Source organism: Primulina tabacum, chromosome 4, assembly GCF_025594145.1.
Source record: "Primulina tabacum isolate GXHZ01 chromosome 4, ASM2559414v2, whole genome shotgun sequence".
In the NCBI taxonomy this organism is placed as follows: Eukaryota; Viridiplantae; Streptophyta; class Magnoliopsida; order Lamiales; family Gesneriaceae; genus Primulina; species Primulina tabacum.
In genome coordinates this window covers 21,399,182-21,411,001 of record NC_134553.1, presented here as the reverse complement: position 1 = coordinate 21,411,001, position 11,820 = coordinate 21,399,182, and the positions used below count along the sequence as shown (strand labels likewise).

The 11,820-nt window shown below is 40.9% G+C and overlaps 1 protein-coding gene across 1 annotated transcript; it reads right to left on the bottom strand.

The window, feature by feature from the left end:
• Positions 1 to 10,205: 10,205 nt before the first annotated feature.
• LOC142541904 (uncharacterized) lies at positions 10,206 to 11,534 on the bottom strand. Its single transcript, XM_075648353.1, has 2 exons — positions 11,393 to 11,534; positions 10,206 to 10,759 (listed from the first exon to the last, which is right to left on the bottom strand). Exons 1-2 carry the CDS (start codon positions 11,532 to 11,534, stop codon positions 10,206 to 10,208), a joined length of 696 nt encoding a protein of 231 aa, XP_075504468.1.
• Positions 11,535 to 11,820: the final 286 nt, after the last annotated feature.

Sequence of the window (11,820 nt, the reverse complement as noted above, 5' to 3'; positions counted from 1 at the left end):
GTTAGACAGTGTATACTACAGTTTAAGGGACATGAGATTGATTTAGACTGTGTTGTACTTGGCTTATCTGATTTTGATTGTATTGTCGGGATTGACATGTTAACCAAGTACAGAGCCACCGTAGACTGTTTTCAGAAGATTGTCAGATTCAGACCTGAAATGACAGAAGAATGGAAATTCTACGGTAAAGGTTCCAGATCTCGGATTCCCTTAGTGTCTGCTTGGACTATGAGTAGATTGCTGCAGAAAGGAGCAGAGGGGTTCCTTATTTATTCTGTAGACCTACAGAAATCGAGCCCGGAATTGGCAGATTTTCCAGTAGTACGGGAGTTTGCAGATGTATTTCCAGATGAGATCCTAGGGTTATCCCCAGCCCGAGAGGTAGATTTTAGTATTGATCTTATTCCAGGTACCGTTCCTATATCTCGAGCTCCGTATAGGATGGCGCCGATAGAGTTGAAAGAATTGAAAGCACAGTAGAAGATCATCTAGCCAAGGGATATATCAGACCCAGTGTATCTCCTTGGGGTGTTCCATTGCTATTCGTGCGCAAGAAAGATGGTTCCATGAGATTATGCATCGATTACCGGAAACTGAATAAAGTAACGGTGAAGAATAAATATCCATTGCCGCGTATTGACGATTTATTTGATCAGTTACAGGGATCATCTGTCTGTTCCAAGATTGATTTGCGATCGGGATATCACCAACTGAGAGTTAGAGATGTTGACATACCGAAGACAGCATTCCGAACCAGGTATGGACATTATGAGTTTGTTGTCATGCCTTTTGGTTTAACGAATGCTCCAGCGGTGTTTATGGGATTGATGAACCGTGTCTTTCAGAGGTATATGGATGAGTTTGTGATTGTTTTTATTAATGATATCTTGGTTTATTCTAAGAATCTGAATGAACATGCCAATCATTTGAGAATTGTGTTGCAAACATTGAGAAATGAAAGATTATTTGCTAAACTGTCAAAGTGTGAGTTTTGGCTGAGACAGGTTGTCTTCTTGGGTCTTATCATATCTGGAGACGGTATTTCTGTGGATCCGAGTAAAGTTGAAGCTGTGATCAGTTGGCCGAGACCGACTTCTTTGCTTGAGATACGCAGTTTCATGGGTCTGGCAGGGTACTATCGACGATTCATCAAAGATTTCTCCAGCATTGCAAAGCAGATTATCCAGTTGACACAGAAGAATGCTCCGTTTGTATGGTCTGAGGAGTGTGAGTCTAGCTTTCTAGAGTTGAAGAAGAGGCTGACCAGTGCACCTGTCTTGATGATTCCTTCAGGTACTGTCGATTTCGTTGTTTATTGTGATGCATCTCACAGAGGGCTAGGATGTGTTCTTATGCAGCGAGGTCATGTGATTGCGTATGCCTCAAGACAACTGAAGCCACACGAGATTCGATACCCAATTCATGATCTTGAATTGGCGGCTATTGTTTTTGCATTGAAGATTTGGCGTCATTATCTTTATGGCGAGAAATTTGAGATCTACTCTGATCACAAGAGCCTAAAATATTTGTTTTCTCAATCAGAGTTGAACATGAGACAGCGTAGATGGCTCGATTTGTTGAAAGATTTTGATTGCGAGATCAAATACTATCCAGGGAAGTCAAATGCAGCAGCGGATGCCTTGAGTCGAAAGGTATGTGCTCTATCCTTATCGACGATAGGTGTTTCAAATTTAGTTGAAGATTGTTGTTTGTCTGGTTTAGCATTTGACACAGATAGTAGACCATTGAGACTTGCTACGATTCAAGTTGAGCCAAATTTGATTATGAGAAACAAGGAAGCCCAAAGAACTGATCAGGATGTGCAGAAGTCGATTGATATGGTTAGATCAGGACATCAGTCTGAGTATCAGGTACATGATTTTGTTCTGTATGTGAATAACCGTATTGTAGTGCCAGATGTTCCAGAATTGAAACAACAGATTATGTCAGAAGCGCACTGTAGTCGGTTTAATATTCATCCTGGTGGCAGGAAAATGTACAACGATTTGAAGACACAATTCTGGTGGAAACAGATGAAGTCAGATATTGCAAAGTTTGTGTCTAAATGCTTGAATTGCCAACAAGTGAAATCCGAGAGGAAGAAGCCCGGAGATTTACTTCAGAGCTTAGCTATTCCTGAATGATAATGGGACCACATTTCCATGGATTTCGTTACGAAGTTACCACGATCATCCCGTGGCTGTGATGCGATTTGGGTCATTATTGACTGATTGACCAAATCAGCGTGTTTTATTCCATACAGAATGACATACCGACATGATCAGATGGCTGAGATTTATGTCAGAGAGGTTGTCAGGTTGCATGGAGTGCCAAAGTCTATCGTATCAGATCGTGATCCCCGATTCACTTCACATTTCTGGCACAGTTTACAGCAGGCCTTGGGCACGACATTGCATTTGAGTACTGCTTATCATCCCCAGACAGACGGGCAGTCAGAGCGGACTATCCAGACTTTAGAGGATATGCTGAGAGCAGTAGTACTAGATTTTGGTACTAGTTGGCAGGATTCACTACCACTTTGTGAATTCTCGTACAACAACAGCTATCAGACGAGCATTGAGATGGCACCGTTTGAGGCTTTGTATGGTAAGAAGTGCAGATCTCCGCTGTATTTGGATGACATCTCAGAGGTACCAGAACTTGGACCTGATATGATCCGATAGATGACCGAGAAAGTGAAAATAATTCAGAAGAAAATGAAGACTGCACAAGATAGGCAAGCCAAATATGCAAATGTCAGACAAAGACCATTAGTATTTGAACAGGGAGACAGAGTATTTTTGAAGATTTCTCCTTTCAGAGGCGTTGTGCGATTTGGCAAACGTGGGAAGCTTTCGCCTAGATACATCGGTCCTTACGAGATTCTTGAGAAGATTGGCGATCGAGCATATTGACTGGCTCTTCCTCCTTCTTTATCTGGGATACATGACGTTTTTTATGTATCGATGTTGCGTAGATATATGCCAGATATTTCTCATGTCATTCAGCCTGACGAAGCCGAGCTTGATCAGACGTTGAGTTATGTTGAACAACCGATACAGATTCTTGATCGGAAAGAGAAGCAGCTCAGAACGAAGACTATTCCACTTGTAAAAGTCCAGTGGAGTCGTCATGGCATCGAGGAAGCGACTTGGGAGACAGAAGCAGATATGAGACAGATATATCCCGAACTATTTCTATGACGTGAGTATTTATTCAGTTTTGATTATATTGCATCTTGTATATACTTCGATTGATTGAAGTCGATTTCGAGGACGAAATCATTTCTTAGAGGGGGAGAAATGTAAGGCCCGAGAATTGGATTATCATAATCAGACTTGTTTTGTTGATAATTAAGGGGATTGTAGACGCATTGAATCGGACCGGAAGAGACGGAAAAGTAGATGCAATTTTTGGTGTGAGATGAGCTCGGCGCATATGCGCAACCAGTCCGGCGCATATGCGCGACATTTATAGAAACATTGGCGCACATGCGCGAGTAGATACGCGCATATGCGCGACACGTCCAGAATCTTTGGCGCATATGCGCGAGGAGTTAAGATTGACATTGCCGAGACCAGTAGGTCTCGCGCATATGCGCGGGTGATGTCGCGCATATGCGTGAGACGTGCAGTACAAAGAATAAGCCACTTGTCTTGGCCATGCAATTTAAGTGTGTAAATCTTCATTTCCTTCATTCATGACAGCAAAGAAATCCAGAAACTCCAGATAAATTCCTCAAAGCTTCAACCATCTTAGAACTTTGATTTTACAAGATTCAACCATACGATTTTCGATCCGAATTCATTTCCGTGCTCCTCTCATTTAAGGCTTTAAGGGGATGTAAGTTTCATTCATTTCCTGCATGATTTAAGATATTGATGTTGGAGAAATTGTGAATTACACTAGATTATGTATTCTTGTGATATCGGAGAATGTATAATTGAAACCGGGTCGAAGAAATGGTACCGTTTGCGTTTGTTATGAATTTCAGCATATATTGATTTGAATTGAATAGATTTTGACATGCTGGGATTAGAATTGTGATGATATGGTATTGGTTATGCATTGTTGAGATTGGATTATTGTTGAAATGACGGGGACATCGAGAGTACACCGTTATACCGTCAAAATTATCTCGAGATTGGATATTGCACTTCACATATATTATTTTGAGTTAGAAGTTGATATGGTGCATTGTATATATGTCATTTCAAATTGGGTTTGACAGATTCGATATCAAGAATACGAGACTTTGACTTCTACGAACGACAAGAAGGTATAATTCATGTTTGTTTGGGGAAGACACAACTCAAATGAGATTCAATTTGAGTTTCCCAACAAAATCACATACTTGTTCTATTTGTACTTTATATTGATTTACATATATGTACTGAGATAGGAGTGTCATTGGTAGATACGCCAATTTTCTAAACGTTCGGTGATATCGATGCTTCGGATCTGATTCACTCCGCTTGTAGATTTCGATACAGACCAGACCGAAGTTTAGGAATAAGATGTAACGCCACCACGATTGGGAGAGTAGGTGGGAGACCTGTTACATCTTATTCACACCGGGATCCCTAGACTTAGATACGAGTCGAGTTAAAGAGTAAGAGTCAGATTGTTTTATCTGTATTCACTAATGTGTCATAATTACTGATTAAGTGTTATGATTTGTATGAAACTGCATGACATGCATGTACACATGTTTTATACTAAGATTTATTCTCACCGGAGTTTCCGGCTGTTGTTGTGTCTGTATGTGTGCATAACAACAGGTAGGGCAGGATCTAGGTCGCAGCAGAGATGAGAGATGGATATAGCGTGGTGATCACGGGCATAGCAGATGTACTAGTAGTTGTACTTTTGTCATGTACTATATTTGAATACTAGTTTGTTGAATATGTACTGGACAAGACATGCATATTATGTTTGTAGAAATAAAACAAATGAAGACCTTGTGCATATTTATATACGTTTGAATTAATGTTAAAAGCAAAAATTTGACCCACATTTTCTAGCAAAGATCCAACTAATCCCAAAAAGAATCGAGTTAGAGCCCGGGTCCCCACAACTGCACAACCAATTTTGTCCTTGTCTTCATAGTTAAGATGATCAAATATCGCCTCAAGTGCTTTGATCCACTCTACAGGCCAACAATGGATCGGTGCTTTCAGCAAATTCCGGTGGATCCATCCTCTTGAAAGCAGTAAAGATTCCATCGATTCCAACTGCTTGAGCCATTTGGCCTCTCCCTTGGCCTCTACCTTGACCTGTACCTTGCAAACGGAGCAACTGTTGGATCTGCTCACTGTGAACCTTGGCTTGCTCTTTCAATAACTTGCCGAACTCGTCGACAACTCTCGATGAGGAGCTATCCTCACCCTCTGAAGCTTTCCTCTTAGGAGGCATTAACTCCTACAATGTGCTCACATAGTACATATCAACCAATGACAATAAATAGATGTAGAAGAAGACATACCCGAACTGTTGAAAGTAGACGAAGTCATATGCATTGGTCCTAAGAACGTTGCTCTGATACCAATAAATGTAACACCCTTGACCAGTTTTAATAAAATAGCAGCGGAATTTAAAATTTTCTTAAAAGAAAGAAGGATTTAAAATACATTTCAATATATAATCAAAAGTATATACATGATCAATAAAATGATGCAACAAAATACAAAATATCATTTTTTTGATCATGTCCAAAATGCTAGCAAAATAGCCTTCTTTCTTCCCTCTTCTATGCATATGACCTCGGCTTCAATCAACGTCCTGGCCCGTCACTCTTATCTGCATCACATGAATAACTGAAATGAGTATAAAACTCAGCAAGTGGAACTCTTACATAACAATGGATACATATCATAATCTGTAAAACATGGCTTTGAAAACATTAAATACCATCAACTCTGAAATATAAATATCATAGCATGAATAACAATAATGATGGTATTTCTCTTTTCTCTGATGGATTGATATCTAAATAGTATCTCTCTCTCTGTACCTATATCCCATCGATATAAATCGATACTTTGTTGGGATATAAGCCTATGGTCGTTGATCAACTAATTGCATGCAATCTCTGACTATGTATCTATCAATCCAATAAATCATTTGAACTCTCTTTTAGGCATTAAACCAAACACTTTGCATACTCTTTTCTTTTGTATTCCCTTTGACATAATTGAGACATAAAATGCCTCTAATATACAACAAAGTGTATTAATACATAGCATGAATCAAATGGAATGGAATAACATGTTAAAACCATTGAAACATCATACATATATTATCATGTGAGCACAAGGAAATGAATTCCACTTACAACACTTGGAAACCTTGATTCTAAACTCTTGGTACAAAACCTACAACAATAAACCATGTATTGCACCATCAATAACCCAATAATCAAACAACCATACCATTAAATCCATAAAACCAACACCATCAACAAACCCATGATTTCCCCAACACCAAAATCCAAGAATAAACAAAACCACAAGCTTACCTTAGCTTCTTGAACCCAAAAGAACCTTGTTCTAACTTCAACACTCCAACTAGATGCTAAAATGAAAGTAGCAAAAGATGGAAAATAAGAACCCTAGACTCCCTTGCTCTGAAGAAACTGAGAGGAGTGGAGGAAATGAGGCATAAAGTGAACCAACTCATGTATTTAATCACTTAAAATCGAAAATACGCTTTCACTGTTCACGCACCGCAGGTGCGCTAAGTCTTGGACCGTGGGTGCGCTACGCTGTCTGTACAACATCCGAAAATCTAAAAGTGACAACCGCAGGTGCGCTAAGTTCTTATCGCGGGTGCGCTCAGCCTACTGGAGTTCAGCCAAAAATCTGAAACAAGCGACCGCGGGTGCGCTCCTTTTCTACCGCGGGTGCGGTGCCGCCTCTGCCCAATCACCGCGGGTGCGGTGTCTAACTAACCGCGGGTGCGGTGTCTAACTGACCGCGGGTGCGATCACTTCTGTAGCCAACAACAAACTTTTGCAACTAAAATCAAATTGCAACGCTGCTTCTCCTCATAATTCGGCAACACTCTCAACAAGAAAGTTGCACCTCTAAATCTAATCTAACCACCCCAATTGGCCTCATACCAATTGGCTCAACATACAAATCACCATGAATTAAATCGCAACGACGCTACAATAAAACCACATAACAAGTATAACCGACAATACTATAAACCATAAATCGCAACTCTTAACATCAAAACTATATTTAAACTTAACTAAATAGTCAATAATCATACGAAATCTTAAACCGTACCGCTCACCAGGCTTGGCTATTACACAGTCATGTTACGTCGTTCGAATTTCTAGACCTTACAATTCCGCCCCCCTTAAATCGAATTTCGTCTTCGAAATTTAAAACGTACCGAATAACTCTAGGTAATGACTCCTTATCTCAATCTCGTTCTCCCAAGTAGCTTTTTCCTCCGAATGATTGAGTCACTTAACCTTGACCATTTGAATCACTTTGTTTCGGAGTATCCTCTCCTGTCTCTCCAAAATCTGGGTAGGTCATTCCTCGAAGGTCAAGTTCGGTATCAACTGCAGAGGCTCATAATTCAGCACATCCAAAGGGTTCGACATGTACGTCTGCAGCATCGAGACGTGGAACACATTATGAACTCCTGTCAGATTTGACGGCAAAGTAACTCTGTAGGCTAGTGTGCCAACCCTCTCGAGGATCTCGAAGGGTCCTATGAATCTGGGACTGAGTTTGTCCTTCTTGCTAAATCTCGTAACACCTTTCATAGGTGTCACTTTCACAAACACATGGTCACTGCAAAATCTAAATCTTTGCGCCGCTTGTATTCATAACTCTTCTGTTGGTTCTGAGCAGTCTTCATCCTATCCTGGATCTTAACTACTAGCTCTGCAGTGTGTCTGATAGTGTTTGGATCCAATTCTGCTCTTTCACCTACCTCATCCCAATAGATCAGTGATTTATATTTTCTCCCACAAAGTTCCTAATATGGAGCCATACCAATAGATGCTTGATAATTGTTGTTGTATGTCAACTCCACAAGAGCTAACTTCGGCTCCCAGCTGTCCTGGAAGTCGATCAAGCAAGCTCTGAATAGATCATCCAAGATCTGAATCACCCTCTCAGACTGACCATCGGTCTAAGGATGAAAAGTTGTACTTTGTAGCAACTTGGTACCTAATGCCTGATGCAGACTCTTCCAGAATGCAGATGTAAACCTCGGGTCTCTGTCTGACACAATGGACACTGGAATCCCATGAAATCTGACTATCTCTCTGATGTATAGCTCCGCATATTGAGTCATGGTGAAACTTGATCAGTAGAAAATGTGCTGATTTGGTAAGCCAATCGACTATCACCCAAACTGCATTATATCCTCCAACTGTCTTGGGTAACCTTGTCACAAAATTCATCGTGATGTTCTCCCACTTCCACTCGGGGATAGGGAGCAATCTAAGCTTTCCTGTAGGTCTCTGATGCTCTGCCTTGATCTGCAGTCTTGTCAAGCACTCAAGACAAAAAACGCAAAATATCTCGCTTCATGCCCGGCCACCAATACAAAGACTGCAGATCCTTATACATCTTCGTACTCCCTAAGTGAATAGAGTACTGGATGCTATGGGATTCTTTCATAATGTCTTCTATCAGTTAATCACCCCTAGGAACCCACAGTTGGTCGTGATATCGGACTATGTCATCCTTAACATAATACAATCTCAGACCCTTGGACTCATCCCTCAGCCTCCAGTTCTTTAACTGCTCCTCAGATGACTACCCTGCTCGAATCCTGTCTCTCAGCGTCGACTGTACTGTCAGGGTAGAAAGATTAGGGACATCGTCCCTAGCATAAACCGCAAGCTCAAATCTCTGAATCTCTGCCTGCAAGGATCTCTGAGCTGACAACTGAGCAACCACTGTATTCTTCCTATTCAAAGCATCTGCGACCACATTAGCCTTTCCTGGGTGGTAGCTAATGTCGCCATCAAAGTCCTTCACCAGCTTTAACCATCTCCTATGTATCATATTCAGCTCTTTCTGTGTGAAAAGTATTTCAAACTTTTGTGATCTGTGAAAATCTTTCTTTTTTTCTCATACAAATAGTATCACCAAATCTTCAGAGTGAATACTACTGCTGCTAGCTCGGGTCATGAGTCGGATAATTCTTCTCATGAATCTTCAGTTGTCTGGACGCATTGGCTATCACTCTATAATGCAGCATCAGGACTGCACCCAAACCTAGCTTTGAAGCATCTGTGTAAAGCACGTACTCCCCTTGCCCTGATGGAATCGCTAGAACTAGCGCTGAAGTCAAAGCTTGCTTCATCTTCTCAAAGCTCTCCTGACATTCTGATTCCCAAACAAACTTTGAATTCTTCTTCGTCAGGGCGGTTAAAGGTGCCGCAATAGAAGAAAACCCTTGAATAAACTTCCTTAATACCCAGCTAGACCCAAGAAACTGCGGATCTCTATCACACTCTTAGGCACTGGACAATCTCTGACTGCCTCAACCTTGATGGAATCCACCTCAACTCCATCCCTGGAAATAATGTGGCTAAAGAACGCCACTCTGTTTAGCCAGAACTCAAACTTGCTGAAATTGGCATATAATTGTCTGTCCTTCAATGTCTGCAGTGCGGTCCTCAAGTGCTGATTGTGCTCCTCCCTGCTTTTCAAACAGATCATTATTTCATCTATAAAGAAAATGACGAAATGATCCAAATATGGCTGAAATACGCAATTCATGATATCCATTAAGATCGATGGCGCATTAGTAATCTTGAACGACATCACCATAAAATCGTAGTGCCCGTATCGAGTCCTAAGGTTCGTCCTGTGTACATCAGACTCTCTCATCTTCAGCTGGTGATATTCTGATCTAAGATCTATCTTCGAAAACACTGATGTTCCCTGAAGCTGATCAAATAAGTCTATGATCTTAGGCAGAGGATACTTGTTCTTGACTGTGACTTTTTTCAGCTCTATATAATCGATGCAGAGTCGCATGATGCCGTATTTCTTCTTCACAAACAGTACCGGTGTGCCCGATAGAGAAAAACTAGGACGAATAAAATCTTTGTCCAGCAAATCCTGAATCTGATCACTCGACTCTTTCATCTCTGCAGGTGCTAGAAAATAGGGTGTCTTAGAAATCGGCACTGTATCCGGCATCAGATCAATAGAAAAGTCCACCTATCGGTCTGGTGGAATGCCAGAAACATCCTCCGAAAAAACACTGGGAAAATCTCTAAAAACCTCGACATCCCCTAGTCTCTGACTGACTTGGTCAGCTACTGACACAATACTCGCCAAGAATGCTTGGGAGCCTCTCTTCACAAGTTTCGTCGTACAGATACAATAAATGATGTGCGGCATCTGTTTGTTCCTTGCTTCCTCAAAAACAAACGACTTCCCACTGAGCGGTCGAACAGATACTGACCTCTGCCGAAAATCCTTCGAAGCTCCATTCGATGAAAGCCAGTCAATGCACAGAATGATACCAAACTCGGGCATCGGTAGCACAATCAGGTCTGCCTGAACAGCATTCTTCTGCAAACGAAACTCCAAATTCTTCACTATTACTGAAGTAAACATCCGATCACCAGAATGGATTGAAACTCTAAAACCCAAATCCATGGCCTCTGGTATAATCCCCAGTCTCTTGACGAAAGTCTCATATATAAATGAGTGCATAGCCCCTGAATCTAGCAGTGCATAGGTGGCTATACCTGAAATAAATATCCTTCCTGTGACAAAACATACCATCAAAACTGTTCAAGCCTAATAAATTCAAGAAATTCCATCAGTAAAACCCATAATTCTCGAAAATTCCCCAATTAACCCTTAAGAGTTCCCGACTTTGCACATTTCACCCAACCAAAAGTTCGAAAATTAGCAATTCAGCACACATGATTCTCGAAATAACCAATTTCATCCCTTAAATGTTCGAAAATTAACTATTGAGTCCCTAAATTTCGACTATTTGCAATTAAGTCCTTAACTTTTTGTTGTTGCAATTTAACCCTCACAATGCTTAAATTAAATCAATTCAATTAAATCCATCTAGTTAGAGCATGCGACTTATTTTATTCTAAGTTCTTGGTTCCAAAAGTAATTATACTAACCAACTTAACATCTTACGCAATCAAGGCAATTAAACATGTTATCAGTTATCAATGTCGAGTCTGGCACCACTTCTGCCTCCTTTGCATGCATGACGTATGCCATGCCAGTAGAAGGGCCCTTGTTCCTTGGGCAGTCTGCATCTTTGTGGCCTTCCTCCTTGCAGATAAAATATTTAAATGTTCCCCACATGAATTTGTCGTATTGGAATCGGTTGCATTACTTGCACGGTTTTCTATCTTCCGGCTTGGAAGAACCTGAAGTCTGCTGTGATTTCTGCCGCCCTAGCTTCTTGAACTGTCCTTGGGACTTCTGATGCCCCTGATTCCTGGGAGGTCCTGCAAAGTGCTTCTTACTGGGCTGAGAACTCGGTTGATTCTGCTGTCTCTTTCTATGCATCTCTATATCAATGTCCCTCAAATCCTACTATGCCTGAAAAGCACAAGCAGTGGCAGCATCATAACTAGTTGGCCTCATCAACATAATATCCCGGCATATGGTATGTAACATACCGAACTTTTACAACTTAACTTGCATAACTTAGACTTAGGTACTCAAGCTCACCACCGAAGTGAATAAGTAGCTTATGACATTCTAGTTCCCTCGGTACTTGACCTATTTTAATCATCGTACTAACCATTATCTTAAACCCCAAAACAAAACCTGCGGTGAAGTCTAATTTTTC

Bases quoted from the DNA above. Each gene is read 5' to 3' on its own strand.
- LOC142541904 (XM_075648353.1), bottom strand. From the start codon at position 11,534: ATGCATAGAAAGAGACAGCAGAATCAACCGAGTTCTCAGCCCAGTAAG. The intron at 10,760-11,392 runs GTTCTTCCAAGC...GTTTTGTCACAG, and splicing joins GAAATCACAGCAGACTTCAG to GAAGGATATTTATTTCAGGT.